Source organism: Vulpes vulpes, chromosome 13 (genome assembly GCF_048418805.1).
Source record: "Vulpes vulpes isolate BD-2025 chromosome 13, VulVul3, whole genome shotgun sequence".
Lineage (NCBI taxonomy): Eukaryota > Metazoa > Chordata > Mammalia > Carnivora > Canidae > Vulpes > Vulpes vulpes.
The window spans coordinates 81955749-81981518 of record NC_132792.1 but is presented as its reverse complement, the minus strand read 5'-3'; the positions used below and the strand labels follow the sequence as shown (position 1 = coordinate 81981518).

The window sequence follows — 25770 nt, the reverse complement described above, 5'->3', positions numbered from 1 at the left end:
GCAAAAAAAAAAAAAAAAAACCCAAACAATAAAAAATTAGGAGATGAGTGGGACGTTTATTTAAAAGGTAGACAAATCAGTATGTAGACTAACATCTACAACTGACGGATACTGACTTCCAACCTAATTACACATTATATTATGATACTTTTAAAATTTGAAATCAGAAAATGACAATAATTATGGTAAAGTGATTATGAGACTAGCAATATTCTTTTTGGTTCAGTTTTCTCAAGAATTGCCAAGGATTTAATATTCTTTAGGACTAGAGAAGATATAATTTGAGCAGCATTTCATATGTGTCTCAGTTAATCACATGTAGATAATTGTTATAACCATATAATTTATAATTAATTTTCAAAGACACCTTCCCTCTGTATAGTGTCATATCCTTGAAACTTCTTAACATGCAAAGGATAAAAAGCTGGTAAGAGATTAACTTTTCTTGAGATTAATTTTAACTTAAGGAATATTTGAGTTTTGTTGTGACTAATTAAAACATTTTGCCTGTAAAGTTAGCATTTTAGCATTCCAATTTATGAAGAAAAATCTTTTCCAAGTAATTCTCAAGTCTTCTGTTAAAGGACTTGTTTTAGACTTGCTGGTTTATTTAGGTTCAAAGCAAGGGATCTAACTTCAGGCTGAATCTAGCTCGGAATTAAGAATTCACGTCTTTGAGATTTCGATCACTGTAGAGGTGCTTGGGATTAGAATGGGATGATGGAATGAGACAGATTCTCCAATTAACGAATATTGAACATCTTCTGTGTGCCAGATACTGTACTAAACACTCTGGGCTATGTAAGAAATAGGTAGTCTACATACAAAGTCATTCTAGTGGGAGAAGGCATTTAGAAATTACAGAATTTGCAAAAGATAATGAGGATTTAGTTTCATAATAAAGGTTGAAACAGTGATTTATTTGCTCAGGTGTGGAAGCAATGTGGGATTTCTACAGGTAGTGGAGTAGTTGAAGTGGAGGAGGATAGGAGTTCCAGGGTGATGGCCCAGAGGTAAGAGGACGGGGGTGTGTTCAGGCAGCAGGATATAAATATTAGACTGATGGAAGGTTCATTTGGGGAGCTGGTGGAAGATAAATCTAGACTCAAACTTTGTGTCACATTGTATATGGCTTTGGATACCTGCGGCTGAGGTTTGCCACTTGAAGCAGTTGGTAAAGGGAAACTGGGAGATGACTGCCTTTTTTTTTTTTAACTGGATAGACATCACTTCTCTAATTAATTCCCTGGGAAGCATCCCTAGCCTTGGGACTTCTGCAAGATCTACCCAATATCTAAGGAGATTTGAAATTCATTGGGAGCTCTATGCCTCCTTTTCAGATGGCAAGTGAGTTTGGATGTTTGTATTTGTTGAGTACACCCATGTGCCAGTGCTCTCCTAGATACTAAATGTAAATTAGCTAGTTAATTCTTGCATCAAATGTCTGAGGCAAATGTTCCAATTACTCCTATTATACATGTGAGGAAATCGGCAGGTTAAAGCTACTTGCCCAAGGCTGCACAGCTAGGAATTGAGAGCCAGGATTGAGGTTTTGGCAGTCTGGCTTCAGTCTATGCTGTCCTGCCTGCAGATATTTTGGATTATAAATCATTAGTGTCCCAGCAAGTTGCTAGGTGTCATGGGGAGAGCTCTGGTCACTTGATTTTTATGGAGGAAGGACATTTTATTGACTTGGGTAAAAGGATACAGGGTGACTGAATAGATAAATTCCAGTAGTTCACCTTCAATGTATGATCATGGTGTAGATAGAGTTAAGATACTTTGTGAAACAGGATTGCTCATTACACTCAAATAACATCCTTTCAGTTCTAAAGCTAATAGGTTTATTTTTCAGGATTCAGAAAATCTTGAGATTTTCTCCACTTATGTTTGTTCATTGAGTGTAGACAAAGGTAGAATAGGGATATTTACAGTTTGCAATTGCCACGGTTGGAAGGTTTCAAGAAAAAAATGCCACGAGAATTGTAGAGACATCAACTGAATTTGACAGGAGACTAGTCCACATAAAGTGTTAGAATAGTACCAGGAAAAAAAAAATAGTACGCAGGACCAAAGCAGATACCATCGGATGAATGACAATAAGGTGTGAAGGTGGAGGTAGTTAAGGGAAGGAGAAACAGGGAAGGGTGAGTTGGTTTAGGTTTTGAGGGGAAAGATGCAGCATTTCTAATGGCAGGAATCAGTAGAGAAGGTATCCAGGTTGAGCAGTGGTTTAGAGGATGCAGAAAAGAGATGGATAAACAGATGTCCTTCCCCAACAGGCTAAATTAGGAGCAGCTGTTAAACTCTACTCCCAGGTTTGCTGATGGGTCTTAATGCAAGAACTTGCATGAATGAAGTTAGTTAGCTTTGTGGAAGAAATTTTGATATGAAGGTAGGAGGCAGAGTTGAAGTATCCCAATGGTTTCAGTAAAGTCGTAAAGTCGTTCTAAGCAGATGTCAGTGGTGGTATCGGTGGCCTTGAGAACAGAAGAACGTGATTACGGATGAATTAGGTCTCCTCAGCTCTTTCCACCCCAGGTCAACCTTACTCCGGCACAGAGGCGGTTAGGTGGAGCGAACTATCCCGAAGCTCGGATCTCGAGACATGATGTCCTCGTTGAAGCTTTATTGCAGTGTGTAACAAGGCGAACGAGGACACATTTCAGCGTCTGCTGAGCAGCAAAACGTCTGAAGACGGATTGACAAACAGTACTAAAGTCAGTGTAGCGTCTGGTGACCTGGTGGCTGGAAATATTGTATGAGGTGACCGACGACATTTTGGGGTTGTAGGCCGAAACGGTAGGCGTTTTGTGTTTTTTTTCCAAGTCGGCAAAGGCTCTCACCGCGCTGCCCTCGGTTCGGCTGCAGCGGGAAGCTACCTCACTGAGCTCCACCTGCGGGGTGCGGCTTCCGCGCTTCAAATTCGGGGACTGACCGTTCTCGCCCAGTCATCGGCCTCCTTTCCGCCCCGCCCCTTGGCGCCGTCCAATCCGAGGCCAGCTCTGAGACCCCGCCCCGTTGCTCGTGCCGCGAACGGACGTAAAACCCGGGGCGCGCGGTGCGGCCAGTCTAGGTAGCCGCGGGTGCAGCGGGGGATTTGCGCACGCGCGTTTGCTGCGCTACCAGGCCGCCGCCTGCCTCCGGGCATTTGCGTTCAACTCTGGGCTCCCGCTGCTGGAGTGGCGGGCCTGGTGAGGAGGGGTTTCCTGTGTCCGGAGTGCGGTTCGGCCGGGGGCATGCGGACTCGCTTTCCGCACGCATTCCGGCTGGCGGGCCGCTTGGGCAGTGGCTGTTGGGCGGGGGCCGGGGCCGGGGCCGGGGCCGGGGCTGGGGCCGGGCGCGGGCTGGGGGCGGGGGCCGGAGGCCGTGGGGTGGGAGTGGGGGTGAGGGGCCGGGGGGGCCGGCCGGCTCCGTCCGCTCCGTCCGCTGCGTCCGCTTCTTGGTACCAGCCGGGCTGCCGCGCCGCACTCCGCGCGGTGAGTGCAACCCCGCGCCTCTGAGAGATTGGCTTTTACAGCGATGGACTTGGAGTTTGGGGGTCACGTCCTCGTATTCTGCCCCCGCCCGGCTTCCAAGGATGCGCTTCGGTGTGGAGGTTCCTCTCTGCAAAGCGCTCTGGACCGCGGCGTTGGCTCCGTGTGCGTCGGCACAGGGTTCTGTTTCTCCGTTTGGTCCCAAGCTGACCCGCGAAGGAGCATCGTCAACTAAACGTAGAGGCTCCGCCCGAGGCACCCGGTGCTTCGCTTCTCGTTTTGGTTGCTGCTCGGCCCTTCCCATTTACCCCCGTACCTTCCTTGCCTTCCTTGCATCTGATTTCTTTATGGACAAACAAAACCTAAGAGAAGACATTGTTTAATGTCACTTGTACTTTTGATTTCTCTTCATTACAGACTCTGTTTAATAAAACATGAGGTCCCTTTCGAGGCAGTCGTTTGGAGGACAGCTGTTTTTATGAAAGTATTTCCGTTTGCTGTTACCATTTTGAGGTCATTCGACTGGAGTTTTTACTGCTCCAAAATCAGTGTTTTCACCGAATTTCCGTTTTGTGATCAAAGTTTACGGTAAGCTTTGAAAAGTAATATGTGAAATGCCTATCTAATTATAGATTATTTCGTAGCACGCTGAGAGTTAATGATGAATGTTAGGGGAGCTTAACAGCCTGTGCTTTTGAATGTGGTTAATTATATGTGTAGGCAATTAATGACTAAGGTAAATGATATTTTATACATCCAGGAATGTAACTAAAGCAGTTAAATACTAGTAAGTTCAAGTGTAAAATTTTGAGGTTAATGCTTTAAGGAAATAGCAAGAGAAATCCTGGACATGGCTCTTGAGTTCAGATATAGTAAAAGATCATGTTGTATTCTTTTCACTTTAGGAGGAGGGGTGGGAATTGCAATATAAAGGGAATTTAGGGAATTTTTCCTTCTAGGAGAACTTTAGGAATGTGGTATGTCCATGGATGGTTTATTTATTTATATTTATCTTTTTACATGGATGGTTTAAACAAGTGTAATCCTCATTGGAAATGAGAGACTAGGTGTTGGATGACATCTTCCACTGGCTTGTATTGCTACTGCACCTATGGCCAAGCTCCATTTCAGCTCTTAATACTGTCATAATTAACAGGGATTGTAATTGATAAGGGTCATCTGCTCCCTGAAGGGCGCTGCTTTATATTTGCATTTTCAGTGATAAGTAGAATGTGTTTCATGGTTTGTGTTTGGTAAAGATTGTTGTGTGAATATTTGCTTACTATCTGAATTTTCTAGGATTTCACTCTAAACAGGAATAAATCCTTGAAAATTTGATGCATAATTTAATGTGGTTTATGTGTCTATAAATGAATAAATAATTACCGGATTGGATGTGGGAAGGCTAGTTGGAAGACTTGTGTAGTAGTTGAGATTAAAAAGTGATAGGTGAGGGGATCCCTGGGTGACGCAGCGGTTTGGCGCCTGCCTTTGGCCCAGGGCGCGATCCTGGAGACCCGGGATCGAATCCCACGTCGGGCTCCCAGTGCATGGAGCCTGCTTCTCTCTCTGCCTGTGTCTCTGCCTCTCTCTCTCTCTCTGTATGACTATCAAAAATAAAATAATTAAAAAAAAAAAAAGTGATAGGTGGTAGGCATTGGCAATATAGAAGTGGATCTCAGCTCCAGAGATCTATTTGGAGTTAGAGGCATTAGAATTTGATAACTAGGGGCAACGGGATGGCTTAGTTGGTTAAATGGCTGTCTTTGGCTTGGGTCATGATCCTGAAGTCCTGGGATCGAGCCCCACATTGGGCTCCCTGCTCAGCGGAGAGCCTGCATCTTCACCCTCTGCCCCTCACCCTGCTTGTGCTCTCTCTTTTTCTCTCTAATAAAGAAGTAAAATCTTTAAAAAAAAAAAAAAAAAAAAAAGATAACTAATGGAGAGAACAAGAGAAATAGTCCTAAGTGCCTGGCTTGCGTAACAAGACAATAGGGATAACATAGGTCAAACTAAAGAGCCGGTAGAGTAAAGCTAATGAGTTTGGTTTTATATTTGTTAGCTTTGCATCACTTGAGAGTGTGTTGGGGTAGGGTAGATGTCAGAGAGCCATTTGGAAATCGTCCAGAGCTCAGAGGTCTGAGCTGAAGTGGATTTGAAAATGAGGAAGATGGCATTGGTGCAGAGGAAAGACTACTCTGGGGCAGACTTGCCTGGCCATAAATTCTCTGCGTCCACATGTGCTGTGTGGCCTGGAAATTTTCTCATAATTCCCTCTCTTGGCCTCAGTTTCTTCAATAGTGAAGATAATAGCTACCTTGCAGATTTGATGGAGGGATTAGAGAAATGTATATAAAATGCTTAGTGCATTACTTGATAATAGTGTGGACACCATAGGTCAGCTAGATAGCTAGGGAGTATAGATTATTTCTTTCAACTCCTTTTTTTGTTCAATTCATATTCCCAGTTCTGTATCAGCTACTGGGAATATATGGGTGAACAAGTTTGAAATGTCTCCAAGGTATGGATATTCTAAAGTCAAAAGATGTTGGGGCACCTGGTGACTCATTTAGTTAAGTGTCTGACTCTTGATCTCAGCTCAGATACTGATCTCAGGGTCATGAGTTCTAGCCCCTCCACACCCAGTGTGGAGCCTACTTAAAAAAAAAGAGAGAGAGAGAAATAAACCAATGTCATAAAGTCAAAGATGTTGAAGATGCTGTCAGTCATTCATAAATATTTCATAAATATGTGCTAGGCATTACAAGTGTTAGGTAAGAGTGATGGACAGATAGGCAAGGCCTGTGCTCTCAGGGAGCAATCTTTTCAGTGGGGGAAGAAAAATACAAAAATTGTGATTTGCTGGAAGAAATTAAAACAATTGTGGGACTATATTTGATTAATGATGAAGAATCACCTGTCTTAAAAGGTAACATTTAAATTAAGGTGAATGTTAGGAAGGAGCTAGCTGGTGCTGAGATCTAACAAAGTACTCTAGGCCCCACGGTAGGGATGAGGCTTGGATGTTACAGGAACAGAGACACCAGTATGTGGTAAGTCATAGCCTCAAGGATGTGTTTGGAATATAGACCTGTTTTGCCCTCTGGACCAGGCTCTACTAGTAGATCTGTTTGATTTGGTGTTTCTTACCGAAACACCAAATGTGTTCAGGTGGGGTCTGTAACTTCCCGTTGCTTTCCACTTAACAGTCCTGTTGTCTGACAGTCTTTGTGCCTGAAAGCATTTGAGTTTGAGATCCCTGCTTAAGAGAGTGTAAGATGTATGGTACGTGACAGAAGGTCTGAGATCAGAATCCTGGGTATCCCTACTATGTAAGGAACACATAGAGGAAAAAGATATCAAGTAAGATATAGAAGTCCTAGTTTGGATTCTTCTAAGACACTTGGCTGTGAAGGGGAGGCGAGAAAGTGGTGGCAGGAAGTATAACTGAAGGATGGGAACAGGTTTCCTACTTCCTCCATCTTAATATGGGATGGTTTTGAACATATTTATAGAAATCCAGAAAATGAAATAGAAATACTAAAAAGAAAATGCTGGGATATGATCTGAGAGAAGGGTGCTTATATGATAGTTGGTGCTAAATTTGCTGTGTATTATACATAGTTTGGAGACATTCAGGAAATTTATTGAGAATCTACTCTGGACAAGTCCCTGCTTAGGTAGAAATTCAGTGGTAAAATAGGCCAAGTCCTTGCCCTCATGAAGCTTACATTCTAATATGGAGAAAAAACAGTTAAACAGTTGAATTATATAGCATACTGGATGGTGGTCAGCACCACAGTAAAAAGAAAATAGGGTAAGGAAGTAGGAGTCGATGAGGAGGTTGGTGAGGGAGACCAGACAGGTAAGTGGACTTTTATCAAGACCTGAAAAAAGTGAAGGGGCAAGGTGTGAGGCTATCTGGGGCATCAGTGCGCTGGGTAGAGGTTAGAGCCAGGGCACAGTCCCTTCAGGCCGGTGCTCTGGCACGTTGTGGGGATAGCAGGGAGGTGAGGATGGAGCAAGCAAGGGACAAGGGCAGTAGGAGATGAGATCGGATTATTCAGCCCCTTGTTGGCTATTGGAAGCATTGACTTTTAGTCTGAACGAGGTGGGAAACCCGTGGAGGGTTTTGAGCTAAGGGGTGACAATATTTGACTTATTTAACAGGGATAATTTTAGTGTGTGCAGAATAGACTAAGGGAGGAAGAGTGGAGGTGTGGAGATAGTTGTAAGTCTCTTATAGTGAGTATCCAGGCAGGAGGTGGTGGTGGCTTGACCAAGGCGGTAGCAGTGGAAGTAGTGAGAAAGTACAGGTTCTGGTTATATTATCAGGTACAGACATCAGGGTTTGCTTAGGGATTGCTTTTAGTGTGTGTTTGGGGGAAGGGTGGTAGTTAGTAATCTATGGTTTTTGGTTTTAGCAACTAGAGAATGGAATTGTCATTTTCTCTGTGGAGAACTCTGAAAATCAAGCAGGCTTTCTTGAAGGGGTTGGAATGAGATCACATCAAAATTCAGGTGTAGGAGTCTATTAGATATCTAAGTGAAAATGTCTAGAAGGTAGTTGCATATCTGAGATTCAGGGGAGAGGCCCAGACTGGAGATAGAAGTTTCATGTTGTATTTAAAACTGAAGCTGAGGGCAATCACCCAGAGAGGGAGAGTCCGTCGAAGGGATCCAGGAGCATGCCCTGAAACCCTCACTGTGTGGAGGTCTAGGAGATGAGGAACCAGTCAAGGAGAAGGAAAAGAAGCAGCTGGGGAGGTTGGAGAACCCAGACAGTTGTGTCTTGGAAAACAGTGAAGAAAGTAGCTCTTTGAGGAAGGAGTACAAATTCCATATGGGCATGTGCTCTCTCTGTCTCTCTCTCTCTCTGTGTCTCTCTGTCTCTCTCTCATGAATAAATGAATAAAATCTTTAAAAAATTCCATATGGTTAGGTCAAAGAAAACGGGACTGAAAATTGACTGTGGGATTATGGGGTTTGGCAATAGGGAGCTCAGTGGTGATGGTGACAAGCATTTGGATGGAGTGGTGGGACAAGAGCCAGCTTGGAGTGGGCCCAGGAGATGACAGGAGTGGACTTAGATGCCTATAGTGATTCCTTTTTGTATCCCTTTTGGTAAAGGGAGTGTAGAGAGAATGAGGAACAGGGAATGAGAGAGGGGAAGGCTATTTAAAAGATGAGGAACTACCGCATGCTGGTGGAAGTGGCTGCACAGAGATTTGACAGTAGTTAGGAGGAGGGCCAGTTGCTGGAATGGATGTCGCTGCATTGGTGACAGGGGTGGGATCAATGGGAGGTGGAGGGGGGAGCTTCCAAGGGGAGCATGGATATTTCAGAGTCAAATAAGATTTATAGCTCTCTCTGTTGTCTTACAACATTTTCTACTTTATAGAGTAATTAAGTTAGCCCAGTTCCTCTAAAACCTATACTTGGGAGCATCTGTCATTGGCCCCAGCCTAGTCCATCATTGTCCTCTATCTCACCAGTTGTGGTAGCTCTTTGAATATCCTTCCAGGTGTTAGTCCCTCTCCCTTTCTCTGCTAGGGTCAGTCCTTCCCTGGGTTGTAGAATACAGTCCGTACTTCCTAATATACCTTTTAAGGTCTTTAGAATCAGACTCCATGGTGTCATTCACCGTGTTATTTTGTACATCCAGCCATACTGCCAGAACATGTTGGAGCACTTGGCTATTGCCACCACCCACTTAGTGCTTAGAGCGGATTTTGGAATCAGACCTGGGTTTGAATTTTACTAATTGTGCAATATTGAGTAAATTTAGCTAATTTAGTCTGTTTGTTTCTTCATAAAATGGGATAAATGAGTTAAGGTAGTGGGTATGCAGTAAATCTTAATTCTCTTCTACCTTTGCTCATGTTTATTTGTCATTGTTAAAAGACCTCTCATGTCATACTTGGCCTATAAAAGTTCTCTCTCTCTCTTTTTTTTTTTTTTTTTTTAAGATTTTATTTATTCATGACAGACCCAGAGAGAGAGGCAGAGACACAGGCAGAGGGAGAAGCAGGCTCCATGCACGGAGCCTGACGTGGGACTTGATCCCGGGTCTCCCGGATCACACCCTGGGCTGAAGGCAGTGCTAAACTGCTGGGCCACCAGGGCTGCCCAGTTCTACTCATTTTTGAATGAGCAAGGCCAATACCCATTTATTGAGCCTTTTGTGATTAAATTTTTTACTGAGTTCCATATAGCCCTTACGTGATAAACACTCTGAAACATTTCAAAGATTACATATCCTAAGTACTGTGATCAGGGTTAAGTAGAACCAATGTAGGCTGGGGGAATCTCTCAATAATACAGATTCAGTGCCGGTGTTTTCTAGAGTTAGTCCTTTGTATACCAGGCTGACCATTTTTGCCTGGTCTGTGTGCCAGCTATACTTTATTTAACTTACATTTTTCCTTCAGTGGACTTCTTTTTAAACTAATATTTACTCATCCTTAACAATATCTGAAATCAGGAGCTAGATTTTGCTGGTTCACTTTTTTTTCTATTCTGTGTTAGAATGAGTACCTCATTCTAGGTAGACTTTTAAGTTCATCCTGAAATCATCTGTATGTTCTTCAGTGTTGGGTCTTCTTTGTTTCTTTACTACATAAGTGTGGCAATTGATATTCTTTACTATAGCAAACCAGGAGCAAATTAAGCTGTGTTGTATTTTGTTATGTTTATTTATATAATTATAAAAATTATTATTTATTATTTATATAATTATAAAAAGATAGTTTGGCATTTATAGTCTCAGCTATGAAGTAGCAAAGTATTCTGGAAATTACTTTACCTCTCAAGGCTTGCTGATTTTATCCCCTTTGTGCTGTTCCAAAAAAAAAAATGATTTTCCCCTAAGATTTATTAGCTTTCTAAGATTTATGAAACTTTTAATCATTTGAAAAGGTTTTGTAGTAATATTTGATTTTTTAAAAAAACTTACTATTTCAGTGAGATGGAAAATTTTCGAGGAATAGCCGAAGAGTCGATTCCAAGCTTTTTAACCAACTCATTACTTGGTAATAGTGAGATTTTGGAAAATGTCACTCTTTCTTCAAATCTTGGCTTGCCTGTTGCCGTTTCAACACTTGCCAGGAATAGATCCGGCACTGACAACAGGTAAGAATTGCTTGAACAGATGGCTTTTTGGTAAAATCTAGAAAGCCTGTAACATTGATACTTCTGTAAAAATTTCTCAGGCAAGGGGGTACCTGGGTGGCTCGATTGGTTAAGTGTCCAACTTTTGGTTTCAGCTCAGGTCATGATCTCAGGATCCTGGGATTGAGCCCCGTGTTGGGCTCCACACTCAGTGGGGAGTCATCTTGGGGATTCTCTCCTTCTCCCCTTCACCCCTGCTTGCTTGCACTGGTACATGTGTGTATATTCTCTCTCTCTCTCTTTCTCTCAAATAAGTGAATTTAAAAAAATTTGTCCGCCAAGCTTGAGCTTTTGCTTTATGTATATTGTATATATATGATCTCTCTATATACATGTATATCATATATATTCATGTATATAGTTATTGTAAAAGATTTCATGTTTCTCTATTCCATTGCTTTAATCTGTAGTGGGTGGGTGGATTTGGAACTGAGTACCAGTGACCTTTTGGTCTGCTAATTGTTTTCTCTGTTCATAGTGTTTGGATTTTGTATTAGTTCAGTCTTATTGGTGGCTAGTAATTTGAGTTGCATCTCCATATATGATGTGCACAGTTCATCCATCTTGTATGATGTGTAAAGTTTGCTCATACTTAAATAATCTAACTACTTTTCTGTCTTCCTTTCAACCTAAACATTTGGTAAGAAGCATTGTCTTTATCTTTGGAATGAAGGAGTTAACTCTAAAAACTTTTAGCTTTGAGGTTTCTGTGACTTTTGTTTAATACATTTCATTCCTGATACATAGATTTTCAGTGCTTTGCACATGAGATGATGGTTTTGAACACCGAGGGCCCTGTGTTTTTATCCACTAGTAGTTGGTTTTATAGTCAAGTGGCCCTAATGTCATGGTGAATTTTAAATATGTATTATTTAATCATTAACAAATTTTTTTGTGTGTAGGTATCCTGATACAGAGGCTTCTTATTTAGTAGAAGGGAGGTTTTCTGTTCCATCTGAGTCCTCTCCCAGTAGCCAGAGTGAAGCTGAACCAAGAGAGAAGTTACACCTTAGCTTTCAGGATGATGAGTAAGTTCATATCTTGTTTTTTTACCATGTTAAAAGTAGGTCTTAATCTTACGGGGAATGAAAGTGTGACTGTGTCTCTGAATAATTCTAAATATAAGAATCTTGAAGAGTTTTCTTTTTATGATCTTGATCAAAAACCTTTTTTAGCTTTTCAGAATATTTTTCTCATTCCAAAAGTAATAGAAGCTCATTTTATTTTTATTTTTATTTTTTTAGAAGCTCATTTTAAAAAGCAGAAAATACAGAGACCTATCAGGAAGACAATAAGTCTGTAATCTTATTAACTAGAAAATAGTCTTCAGGCACCTGACTGGCTTAGTCCATAGAGCATGCAACTCTTGATCTCAGGGTTTTGAGGCCCATGTTGGGTGTAGAGATTACTTAAATATAAGATCTTAAAAAAATGAGAGAATAGTCATTGATTATCTATAGTCCCAGTCTGCTTTCTTTTTTTTTTTAAGATTTTATTTTATTAGAGTGAAAACAGGAGCAGGAGAGGGGCAGAGGGACAAGAAACAGATGCCCTGCTCAGTGCCAGGCCTGAAATGGGTTCATGATCCCATGAACTTTATGCTCCCACTAAAAGATGTACATGAGCATGCCTACTTCTTGGAGCCCTCCCTAGCATTTGGTAGTATTTTTATTCCTTGCTTTTAGAAGTAAAAAAATTGGTACACATGCATAAATGCATAGAAGAAAATCTGGAAGGCTGTACACCAAAATGTAAATAAATGGTAGTTATCTCTTGCTGGTGGTATTTTAGGCATTCTAAAGTTTTCTTTGTTTGAATTCATAATGGAGTGTTTATGGAATTGAACATACTTTAATGTTTATTCATTACTTACAGTTTTGTTGTGAATTTGCTTCTTGGTAACATTTGGATGCTTTCTGTATATTAAAGATGTTAACTCTTTGAAAACTCATTGATTCCATGTGTATTTTTGACCGAATACCTACTGTGTGCTGGTACTTCTCTAAGTACTTGAGAAATACTGGAACAGATGTTAAACAAAAAGACATTAAAAATGTATCCGTTTTATAGTATACTTGAAGGGAAAAGTGCTAGAAAAGAACGTGATAAGGAGGATAATTCAGTGAGCTGAAGGGAGTGGTCAGCATGGGCCTCATTGAGGAGGTGTAAAATATGAGCAAAGACTTGAAGGAGGCCTACGGCACCTGGGTGGCTTAGTCAGTTAAGCCTCTGCCTTTGGCTTGGGTCATGATCCCAGGGTCCTGGGACTGAGTCCTGCATGGGCTCCCTGCTCCACATTGGGACTGCTTCTCCCTCTCCCTCTGCTGCTCCCCCTGCTTTTGTATACTCACTCTCTCCCTCTCTCTCAAATAAATAAAATGTTAAAAAGACTTGAAGGAGACAGCCATGTAGACGGTAGGATGAAGAGGATTTTAGGTGGAGGCTGCACTAAGGTAGGAGCATACCTGTGTTCAAATAGCAGAAAGGAGGCTGCCATGGAGTGAGCAAGGATTTTGAAAGGTGGAAACCATTAGAGGGTTATGTCTTCAAAGGTTCACTCTGGCTACAGTAGAGTAAATAGATTGATCGGAGGTAAACCTGTTAGCAGAAAGACCACTTAGGAGGCTAGATTATCAAAGGGGTGGGGTAGGTAGAGAGGAGCACCAGGGCGCCATGTTGGGGCACTTCCATGTTTAGTTGGGAGAGGAGGGATGGATATAGAGATTGAGGATTAGCAGCTGGAGCCAGGAAGAAAACTGTCTCAGAAGCCACAGAAAAAACTTATGTAAAAGAAGAGACAGGATCCAATGTGCTCAATAAAATGAGGTCTAGGATGTGACAATTGGAGTTAGTGTAGGTTAGGTTGTTGGTAATCCTGACAAGCGGTTTTGGTGGAAGGAGGAAGAGGCATAGTAGCGTAGGAGAGTGAGTTTAGGAGCGAATGGGGGTGAGTATTCGAGATGGTGAGTTTGCTGCCAAATGGGTCTTTTGTGGTGGGAGAAGTTACTGCATGTTTACATGGTCATAGGAATGATCTGGAAAAGGAAAATCTGATTATGTAAAAGAAGGGAATTGGTGGAGCAACACCTTTACAAAAATAGGAGAAGCGGGGATCCAATGTGCTGTGGAAGGAAATGACTATAGAGGGAGGACTGTGGATAATTTCTCTGTGTTAGCAGGTGGGAAGGCAGAATGTGTGGGTGCATGTTGTGCTAAGAAGCTGGGAAAGTTGCCTTTTCAGGGTTCAGGGTCTCTGCAGTAGGAGCCATGACATCCACTCAGGGTAGAGGAGAAGGGAGGTGTAGATGGTCATGGACCTGTAGAAGAGTGAGCAGAGAGGGAAATAGTGGCATGTCAGCATGAGGAGTCAGTCCCACTTGAGGGTCATGTCATGGGTCTAGTGTGATTGTGATGTTTTCTCCAACCCCATTCAGCTGTAGGGGTCGCTGGCAAGGTACGAGGAGAGAGCTGGCTTTAACTAGTCTTGTGGTTTGATGAAAGCAGTGAGGGATGAGGAAGTTGAGGGTGTGTGAAGATAAGCAGAGCTGTCACAGTGTGCACTACCTTAAACTGTTTCGTTAGTGTCATTATTTTTTCCCAGTTTGAGCTAATGTGTTTTATTTGTGAATAGTCTTTTACATTTTTGTATGCTGAATATGGGCACCAAAGAACCTGTAAAAGTTATCTTTTTCAATTGAATGTGCACAAATAAAAGTTTGCAAAAGAAAAAAAAAAAAGGTTAAGGAAGAGGCAAGGATAGCAGAAGGGCAAGGGAGTGTGAGATGTGGTTGTAGGAGTGGATTGGGGGCTTGGGTTGCATCAAAGGATTACAGAGTTGAGGTATTAAGGCAGATGACATAAGGGGGTCATAGGTGACTCCCAAGCTAGGGGGCTTTAGTAAAGGTGATCTGGGGTGATATGTACTAAGGGGACATGCTGATGGAGACCCATATTCCATCTCCATGCCCAGTGATTCCAAGGCTGTGGGAGAGATGGACAGTCTCCATTTGCCAGTGTTTAAGGGGGTCATTGTCCTCATAGGACAGCCTAATTTTTCCTGGAGAGATGAAGTGAAAGGGACTTCAAATGTCAGCAGTAAGGAGTCCTGGGCTTGGTGAAGGGCATCATGAAGTTGGTCCCACCAAACTGATGTTGGCAATGAGACAGGAGACATGGTGGAGACAGGAGGAGAATATTGGAAGTAACCTCTTCACTCTTTGATGCGGACTAGGAGATCTGGGACGTGGTCTTGTCTCTTGCTGTTAATGGAAGATAAGAGACCTGGTAGGGTGGCCTAGATGCTCTGTACTGGTGGCCTCACTCTAGACTTTCATTGGGTAGAGGCAAGTGCTTTGGGGCTATTCCTTGCCTGCATTGAGTAGTCTGAAGATTGGGGTTGTTAGTCTGAGAGCCAGCACTTCCTGTGGCTGCTGTCATGGTGGGTGCACAGCCTGCAGAGGCATGTTCTTAGTCCCTATGTGAAGGATGGCTTCTGTGGCTCCTTCTGGGGGAGGCTGGAATTTATGTTTTAATAATACCCTTATTCTAACTTTGGAATCAGTGAATATTTTAGCTGAGGATAGGATTCAAAGATGAAAGTAACTTTCACAAATATAAAAAAACCTTCGCAAAATTTTGAAGGCATTGTTACATAGTGTGAGAAGCCTGATGTCATTTTGGTACTTGACCATTTGTAAATAATTTTTTTCTCCCTGGAAATTCTCAGAATCTTTCTGAGTCTGGGTGGTTATGCCCCACCTCAACTAAATGCTAATTGGCATCAATCCTGATATATATATTTTAAGATTTTATTTATTCATGAGAGACCCAGAGAGAGAGGCAGAGACACAGGCAGAGGGAGAAGCAGGCTCCTCTGAGGGAGCCCAATGTGGGATCGATCCAGGATCCCAGGATCACGACCTGAGCCGAAGGCAGAGCTTAACCACTGAGCCAGTTAGGCTTCCCCAATCTAGAGATTTGTGTCCTTTCATTCTAGATAATTATTATTACTGTGGTAATTTTTTATTTTTCTTTATGAGATTATGGTTTTGGATTGCATGGGTTGGTCTATTTCTATTGTTTTTTTCCCTTTTTTATTTTATTTTTTTAAATATATATATATTTTTATTGAAGTTCGATTTGCCAACATATAACACCCAGTGCTCATCCATCAAGTGCCCCCCTCACTGCCCGTCACCCCATCCCCCTTCCTACCTCCCCTTCCACCACCCCTTATTCGTTTCCCAGAGTTAGGAGTCTCTCATGTTTTGTCACCCTAATTTTTCCCCACTCATTTTGTCCTTCCCGTATAATCCCTTTCACAATTTTTTATATTCCCCGTATGAATGAAACCACATAATGATTGGTTTGGTTTTGTTTCAGTGCAAATAGACAATGTTCTAAATAAAGTTCCTAATTTATTTTTCCCTACCCTTCTATTAAATCATTTGACAGTCATAATTTTGAGAGCTCTTTTTTCTGGTCTTTTTTTTATTATTTTAATTTTATTTTTTATAATGGCTCCTTTTTGTGGATGTAATAGCTACTTAAATGTTTTCTGAGAATTCTAATTGAGATTTTTTGAAGTTCTATAAATTATTATTGTCTCTGGGATTGTTTACTTTGTTCATCTTTATTTTTATCCTCCAAGCTGCTGCTTCTCTGTCATTTGATTTATGGCTGTCTCTTAGGTTGCTAGTGCAGGCTCGCAGGTATCCGGGTTTCATTTCTGTTAGGTCCTCATGTGAGCTGGGCAGTTTTCCTGGATGGCTTCATCTTAGGGTGAGCAGGCTGAGGAGCCTTCCATTCATGCTAGGTGTTTAATGCTGCTATCACCACCATAGTTTCACTCTGCACAGCCAGTTCTGTGCCTTTTCTGGCAAAGAACCTTCCTGGGTGTGTAGCATCATGTTGACTCTGCTGTTTTGTTTGTATGGGTTGGGGAGCAGGAGTGAAATATTGCCCAGCATGGGCATCTGACATACTTAAACTCAGCCTCTCCCTCTGGACTCCCTTCTGCCTTCTCTTCTACTGTAGTCAGGAAACATTTCTGCAGTTCTTCCTAGCAAATTTGTTTTCTGCTTCCAGGCCCTTTTGTTCTTGTTCTGGGCCACAACTTTCATTTCTTCTACATACCCCATCTGCTTTTCAGATTTTAGAATCTGAGGTAAGCTTGGCTAGGATTGGTGGCTCTCATCCAGATGGCTTCACTTTTATAGATGTCCTTACTGTCATTTTCATGCACTCCTAGAAGTTACTTTTGTCACTTTTTTAAAAGATTTTATTTATTCATTCTTGAGAGACACAGAGAGAGGCAGAGGGAGAAGCAGGCTCCCTGCAGGGACTCCGGGATCATGCCCTGAGCCAAAGGCAGACGTTCAACTGCTGAGCCACCCAGGCATCCCACTTTTGTCACTTTTACTTGAAGGTTATTTTACCTAATATTTGACTTAGTTTGAAGAATTTTGATGGGCTAATGAAAATAAGTGATAGATATGTATAGTTTTGAGGAAGTGGATTTAGGGGGAGGTGGTTAATATAACTGGCTGAGTTATCATAAAGTTCTAATGGTCACACTACAGTTGACCCTTGAACTGCATGGGTCCACTTACATGCAGATCTGTTTCAATAAATATGTTGTACTATAAATGTATTTTCTTTATAATTTTCTTAATACATTTTCTTTTCTCTAACTTTATTATAAGAATATTGTATATAATACATATACAAAGTGTGGGTTAATTGCATATATTACATGTAAGGCCTCTAGTTAACAGTAGTTGAATTCAGTAGTTAAGTTTTGGGGGAGTCAAAAGTTAGACATGGATTTCTAATTATGCAGGAGGTCGCTGTGTTCCTAACCCCCATCTTGTTCAAGGGTAAAGCGCACATGCTCTTCTTGGAGTGAGGGGGCCTTTAAAATATAAAATTAACCTAAATGTCATGACTTGTTTTTTTATTTCATGTCACCATCTTGCCTTCCCCACCACCTTTTTTTTTTTTTTCGTATGACACATAGGGATTTTTATGATCTTTCTTTTCCCCTTCAGATTCTTTTTATTTATTTGAAATATAATTGATACATAACCTTGTTAGTTTTAGTTGTACAGTGTAATGATTCAATACTTGTATATACTATGAAATGATCGACACAAGTCCAGTTAATATCTGTCACCTTACATAATTATAGAAATTTTTTTTTCTTGTGATGAGAACTCTTTAGATTTACTCTCTTAAGAACTTTCAAATTTGCAATACAGTGTTATTACCTGTAGTCACCATGCTATACATTATATCCACATGACTTAGTTATATCTGAAAGTTTGTACCTTTTGACTCTCTTTACCCATTTCTCTTGCCCCTGGTCCCCCACCTCTGGGAACCATTAATCTATTTTCTGTAGCTATAAGCTTAGCTTTTTGTTTTTATTTTTAGGTTTTACATATAAATGAGATTATGTGGTATTTGTCTTTCTCTTATTGTAACACCCTTAAAATCCATCCATGTTATTACAAATGGCAAGACTTCCTTCTTTTTTTTTTTATGGCTGAATAGTACCCCATTATGTATATATACAACATTTTTTTCATTCATCTATCAGTGGACACTTAGGTTGTTTCCGTCTTGATTATTGTAAATAATGCTGCAGTGTGGGGATCCCTGGGTGGCTCAGCGGTTTAGCGCCTGCCTTTGGCCCAGGAGGCGATCCTGGAGTCCCGGGATCGAGTCCCGCATCGGGCTCCCGGCCTGGAGCCTGCTTCTCCCTCCTCCTGTGTCTCTGCCTCTCTCTCTCTCTCTCTATGTCTATCATATGTAAATAAATAAATAAATAAATAAATAAATAAATAAATAAATCTTTAAAAAAAATAATGCTGCAGTGAACATGGGTACCATATATCTTTTTGAGTTAGTATTTTAGTTTTCTTTGGATAAATACCCTAAAGTGGGATTGCTGGATCATGTGGTAGTTTTATTTTTAATTTTTAAAGAACCTCCATTTGTTTTCCATAGTGACTGCACATTCCCAGTGTACATTTCCCCCAGCAGTGCACATCCTCACGAACACTTGTTATTTCTTGTCTTTTTTTCGTTTTTTAAAGATTTTATTTATTTGTTCATGAGAGAGACAGTGACGCAGAGACACAGGCAGAGGGAGAAGCAGGCTCCCTGTGGGGAGCCCTTTGCGGGACTCCATCCCAGGACTCTGGGATCACGACCTGAGCCAAAGGCAGACGCTCAACCACTGAGCCACCCAGGTGTCTCTATTTCTTGTTTTTTAATAAGAGTTACTATAGGGTGCCTGGTTGGCTCAAGTCAGTTAAGCATCTGCCTTCTGCTTGGGTCATGACCCTGGGGCCCTAGAATTAAGCCTCCATGTCATTGTGCTCCCTGCTGAGTGGGGAGCCTGCTTCTTCTCCCTCTGCCTGCACTCTGCCTGCTTGTGTTCCCTCTTTCAGTTAAATAAATAAAATATTTAAAAAAAGTTATTATAACAGGTACTAGGTGATGTCTCATTGTGGTACTGATTTCCATTTCCTTGATGATTAGTGATGCTGAAGATCTTTTCCTGTACCTGTTGGTTATCTGTATGTCTTTGGAAAAATATTTTCAAATCCACCCATTTTTTAATCATATTGTTTGCTTGTTTTTTTGTTTTTTGTTGTTGTTGTTGTTGTTGAGTTGTAGGAGTTCTTTATATATTTTGGATATTATCCCTTTATTAGATATGATTTACAGATCTTTTCTCCCATGCTGTAGATTACCCTTTCATTTTGTCAGTTTCTTTGTTGTACATACCCCCCCCCCCCACCTCTTTTTCTCTCTTCTCTATCATACAACTTTGTATCCATTTATAGTCTTTCCACCTATCCCTACCTTCTGTGTTACTCAGCTTCTGTTTGGGATGAAACTTTTCTTTATCCACCTGTGAATGCACCTTTGGATTGAGCTGTTGGTGGTGGCTTTCTGTGTATTATAGTCCCAATACAGAGATGGAGAAACTGGGAGGTAAATTAGAGTGGGGAGTTGCCTCAGCACAGAGGGTTAGCACTTGGAATATGTGGGAGGACTGTCTTCTTTTCATCCATCATAGTCAGATTTAAGCCTGGCCCTAGGTATCAGTGTGTCAGATGATGAATTTATTACATCTAGAGGGCTTTCTTTAAAAAGCTTATCATACTCCTCCTCTTGCTGGTCAAAGGCTTTGGAGCTGCATTAGACCCAAAAGCTTTTGCAGAAGATTGGGAGGAAAATTGCCTTTAAGGAAAAACATTGTCATCCATATATAAAACAACAAAGATACAAAAATGGGGACAGGCCAGTGGCAGGTGCTAAAAGTAAAACTTGTAAAACATTTAGTAATTCAGAGAATCTGCTTCTTGGCAAATATGCTCATATCCTTTTAAGTCTATTGTTTTTAGAAAGCTGAGTTTTTCTCCATGTGTGATAGATTCAGAGATACTTAGGAAAGAAAAAAAGCTTTTTATCACTTGAAAGGCAGAATAGCAATGTGATGATGTATTTGATTTTGGTAGACTGTGTATCTCTGGATCCAAAATGGTGTCCAGTTCCCAGGGCCCCTGCAGTGGAGCCAATTTCAGTTTCTGGGTGGTCCTAGAAATTTTTCTTTTCACTGTATTCATTTTTTTTCTTTTTCAGAGATTAAATACATAACTGGCTAATCAATATTTTATTTGTTCTATTTTCTGATAAGTTCTGTCTCTAAGAAAAAAAATCCTATAGAAGGTCAACATTTGTCAGATGCTGCTCTTGGAGAGTCTTCTTTGCAAAGTGATATAACAAGAACAGGAGAGGAGCAAGCTACAACTGCAAAACCCTTGCAGAGCCAAGATCCTTATGATAGGATTTCACCACTGGAACAAGTGCAAGGTACTGAACTTGCAGAAATTACTTCCTAATGTATATATTTAAATTTCCTTTCTCATTTGTCTATCTTTGGTGTTTATCTTAAGCTATGATATGGTAAACTGAAAACACTTACAGTTTGGCAATTACCTGTTAATATTTTTACAGGAAAAAGTCTCTTGGGTAATCTTCTAATTGTCTTCACTGATTAAGCTGAAAGCTCCTTTCCTTTGGAAACCATGCTGTCAGGTGGCCACAGCACACATTGTGTTCAAGACATATCTTTCACATCCTCACCCCACCAATCAATTTATATTACTACTAGTCATTTTTGTTCCTAAATTTAATTTTATAGAAGTTCATGAATTATAAATTCTAAAAAAATTGTTTATAAGAAACCCAGGTTGAATACTTTGGAGTCATTTGAACAATTGCTATCAAATTGGATCTGGCAAAGAAACTATAAAAATAGGGACTCCTGGATGGCTCAGTGGTTGAGCATCTGCCTTTGGCTCAGGGCGTGACTTTGGGGTCCCGGGATTGAGTTCTGCATCAGGCTCCTTGCATGGAACTGCTTCTCCCTCTATGTCTCTGTCTCTTTCTCTGTGTCTCTCATGAATACATAAAATCTACTAAAAAAAGAAACTACGGGAATGAGGGGAAAATGTAAATTGTAAAAAAAAAAAAACCTTTCTGATTGCTTCTAAGTACTCTATGTTCTCTTTGTCAGAGAAATTAAAGCTAGGTATTTTAAACTATGTATTGTATTTTTATGTAGTGAAGATTCCATGTCATTCCAAACTTTGTGGTTCAGTACTTAAGCCCATATTATAGGATTGATGAGTGGAAGGTACTTTTGTATGTTTGTTAAAAATCTTTTTTTTTTTTTTTTAAGATTTTATTTATTTATTCATGAGAGAGGCAGAGACATAGGCAGAGGGAGAAGCAGGCTCCATGCAGGAAGCCCAATGTGGGACTCGATCCTGGGACTCCAGGATCACGCCCTGAGCCAAAGGCAGATGCTCAACCACTGAGCCACCCAGGCATCCCTGTTTGTTAAAAATCTTAATGGGTGTTTGTATTTCTCTTGATGAAAAATGTCAAATATGTATGAACATAGTGAGAATGGCATTAATTCCTCACACTTAAAAACAACAAAAGAAAAAATTGGTAAATTAGACTTCATTGAAATTAAACTCTTGTGCCTCAAAAGACTTAAAAACAGTGAAGAGGCAGCACAAAGATGGAAGAGAATATTTGCAAATCACATATATGGTAAGGGACTGGCATCCAGAATACGTGTCTTACAATTCAATAAAACAAAAAGACCAAAAACCAATACTGTATAACGGACAAAGGATTTCAATGGACATTTGTCTAAAGTTGTAAAATGGCCAATGAACACATGAAATGATTTTCACATCTTTAGTCATCAGGGAAATACACATCAAAACCATGAGATAATTACTTTGCACCTACTATAATAGGGATAATCAAGGAGATGGAAAATAGCAAGTGTTGGTGAGGATATGGAGAAATTAAAACTCTAATCTGGTGCTGGTGGGCATGTAAAATGATGTAGTTGCTTTGAAAGTAGTTTGACAGTTCTTCAAAACTTTAAATGTAGCACTATCATATTAGCCAGCAGTTCTAGTACTAGGTGTATACCCAAGAGAAATGGGAAATATGTCCAACCAAATCCTTGAACATGAATATTCACCGCAGCAGTAATCACAATAGCAAAAGAGTGGGAACAACTCAAATTTCCATCAACTGATGACTGGATAAACAATATATAGTGTGTCCATACAGTGGAGTATTACTGAGCCATAAAAAGGAATGAAGTATTGATATGTACTGTAATATGGATGAATTTTGAAAACATTAAGCTAAGTGAAGGAAGACAGATACAAAAGGCCATGTGTTGGGCAGCCCCAGTGGCGCAGCAGTTTAGCGCTGCCTGCAGCCTGGAGTGTGATCTTGGAGACCCGGGATCGAGTCCCACATCGGGCTTCCTGCGTGGAGCCTGCTTCTCCCTCTTCTTGTGTCTCTGCCTCTCTCTCTCTCTCTCTCTCTCTCTCTCTCTCTCAATGAATGAATAAATGAATGAATGAATGAATAAATAAATCTTTAGAAAAAAAAAACCATGTGTTTTAAGACTCATTCACAGACATCTGTAGACTGAATCAACAAAATCCATAGAGTCAGTAGATTAGTGGTCCCCAGGGGAAGGGGAGAGGGGAGTGACTGCTAGTGGTACAGTGTTTCTTTCTGGAGTAATGAAAATAAAACCTTGAGAATATACTAAAAACCACTGAATTGTATGCTTTAGGGGGGTGGTGATTTCACGCTAGGCAAATTTTATTTCTTTAAAAAAATAACTCCTACTTACCCACAATGTCAGTTAGTATAAGATTTACTTCATACTTGCTTTATCCCTTCTGTTTTTTTTTATTACTTTTTTCTGGTATTTTAAAATTCCTAATTCATTTTATTCCTAGATATTTTAGTATGCACCTCTAAAAATACAGACATTTGCTTATATAACCACAGTTATTTTTTTTCTTTTTTTTTTTTTAAGAATTTATTTATTCACTCATGACAGACACAGAGAAAGAGGCAGAAACACAGGCAGAGGGAGAAGCAGGCTACATGCAGGGAGCTTGATGTGGGACTCGATCCCGGGTCTCCAGGATCACACCCTAGGCTGAAGGTGGTGCTAAACCACTGAGCCACTGGGGCTGCCCCCACAGTTCCGTTAATATTGCTAACATACTTAACAGTTCTTTTATTATCATATAGCACTCTAGTCCATATTCATTTTACTAATTATCAGGGTTGGTTTGCTTGGAGTCCAGAGAAGATTATCTTATGGTATATTATTTATTGTATGTCCTAAGTCAGTGCCTGTGAAAAAAGCTTGGTCAGTCACCTGTAGATTGTCTCATGATTTGTCATCCTGTAAATTGTCCCATGATTTGGATTTGTCTATATACTTAGGCATGGCTGTCATTTTTCTTGTTTTTCTTTTCCCTCTATAAAGCAAAAGTTAGCTTTAAAGTCTTGATTCATAGTCAAGTTTTTTTGGAGGGGAGGGTGGCACATGTATAATTTTTCATACTTCCCAACCCTGACAGTTTAACTGACCAGTGGTAAGTTCCTATACTATCATTTAAAAGTGCTCTATTCTGCTTAACGGGAAAATATGTTTAGTTCATTAATTTGATATTTTTAGGGATTGTTGGGTATTTAGTTGATAAAATAATTTTTTTCTCAAACAGATTCACCTGTTGATGTTTGTTTGCAATCATGGTTGAAGAATAAGGACAACAAGGTAATCTTTCATATGTTATCAATTTCTGGAGTGTTATTGAGAGAGTACAAGGTCCTGTTTCACAGATGCAGGTGTTAGATAGTAGTAATATTAGTTAAAGTCTTGTACTTTAAATAGCAGAAATCCATGTTACTGCTTCAAGTAACCAGGACATGAGAGCAGTCCTGGTCCAGGGTTCCATGTGTCATCAAGACTTTGCCACCTTTGCTCTACTTCACCCCTTGCTGGCTGCCTCTAGAATAATGGCTCTGGGAGGGAAAGGTTTCATGTATTTTATCTGTTTTCATGTATTTTATCTGTTTCATGTATTTTATCTTGGGTGCCTGGCACATGGTTGGTATTCAGTAATTGATTAAGAGGTATCTTCACTTGTGGGCAATCCAAGGCTACATTCTTAATATTCGTGATAAAAAAAGAAGACTGTGATCTTCCTTTGAGAGTAAATTAAAAAAAAAAAGAAAGAAAAGGATGACAACTATAATGAGCTCACTAGGGTCCTATGTTCTTCTCTATGTAAGTCACTGTTTCAAGGGGTAAGTTGGAATAAAATACTGTTTGTTGAGCCTGGACTCAGGCTGCTTCTGTGTGTGTTTACACACAGATTGGAGTGCAGCTGACAACCCCCCCAGGTCCACACGATGTAAAAAGAGATGAGCTCCTCAAAGGAAAAGATGCTTAGCAGAGCAATAGTTCGTGTCCAACACAAACCATTGGCAGGAATTTCAAGTCTGGAGTCTTGTATTTATATTTTATAAACAAAAAGGTCTAAAGAGTTATTTCTCTGTGCTACAGGTTGGCAATCTGTACCTTATTGTCCAAATCCGATCTGCCCATTTCTGTAAAGTTTTGTTGGAACACAGCCATACCCATTTGTTTCTTTTTTTTTTTTTTTTTTACCCATTTGTTTCTGTATTGTTTAGGGCTGCTTTGTGCTATGATAGCCGAGTTGAGAATTTGTGACAGAGGCTGTAAGGCAGACAAAACCCGAAATCTTGCTAGCTGACTCTACAGAAAATGTTTGCTGACCCCTGCTCTATACACTTGCTACTTGTATTAACAAACTTTCAAATTTGAGAGGTGCCTTTTAAAGGAAATTCAGGTGTACTCAAATTGAAGTTAAGTCAGAAAGCATGATTTCTTGAACATTTAGAATGCCATAGTTTCTCAAGGGAAAGAACATAACTTATCTTCATGGTAGGAAATTTGTTTTTTAGGATGGCTGAAGAATTGACTTCCAAAAAGTATTAAAAGCCACTGATAGGGGGATCCCTGGGTGGCGCAATGGTTTGGCGCCTGCCTTTGGCCCAGGGCGCGATCCTGGAGACCCGGGATCGAATCCCACATCGGGCTCCCGGTGCATGGAGCCTGCTTCTCCCTCTGCCTGTGTCTCTGCCTCTCTCTCTCTCTCTCTCTCTCTCTCTCTCTCTGTGACTATCATAAATAAATAAAAAATTTAAAAAAAAATAAATAAAAAATAAAAGCCACTGATAGTAAGGGAGGGACCATAACACTGGAAAGCAGCAAAGCAAGTATAGAAACATGAGATACTTGATAAAAGGGAGATGATAAAGTAAGAGCAAGAGGGGAAAAAAATGTTAGAAAACATAGACCAGAGGGAGCTATTACTGCATTTGACGTGTGTGTGTGTGTGTGTGTGTGTGTGTGTGTGTGTGTGTGTGTTGGTGAGCATAAATCTAATTTTAAAGATGGCAATGTCTGACATATATTTAATATGATTGTGAAATAAAATTGACACATAGAAGGCAATGTTCTCTTTTATTCTGGGCCTTGAATGCCCTTAATAAACTGCTGTGTGCCCTTAGGGTTATGTGGTCCCTGGGTTGAGGAACAGGAAACTCAGCAATGCCATCGTAAGTTGCAGAGTCCAACTTGGCTGTTACCTTCACTTCCTACCCCAAGCCTTGT

The 25770-nt window shown here is 40.5% G+C and overlaps 1 protein-coding gene across 15 annotated transcripts in view; it reads left to right on the top strand.

Annotated features, from left to right (window-relative positions):
- Positions 1–3027: 3027 nt before the first annotated feature.
- Positions 3028–25770, top strand: part of CEP192 (centrosomal protein 192) — a 156119-nt gene continuing 133376 nt past the window's right edge. For 4 of the 15 annotated variants that reach the window (XR_011996701.1, XM_072734846.1, XM_072734844.1 and 1 more), the window contains exons 1-6: positions 3028–3194; positions 3894–4064; positions 10440–10607; positions 11549–11674; positions 20359–20534; positions 23792–23844. Coding sequence is in view for 10 of the 15 variants with exons in the window: in XM_072734846.1 (XP_072590947.1) it covers positions 3955–4064; positions 10440–10607; positions 11549–11674; positions 20359–20534; positions 23792–23844 (633 nt within the window). In the remaining 5 variants the exon portion in view is untranslated. Of the gene's footprint in view, positions 3195–3780; positions 4065–10439; positions 10608–11548; positions 11675–20358; positions 20535–23791; positions 23845–25770 lie in introns of those variants that run through there. The other 11 variants (XM_072734845.1, XM_072734843.1, XM_026006006.2 and 8 more) reach the window with 5 other exon arrangements.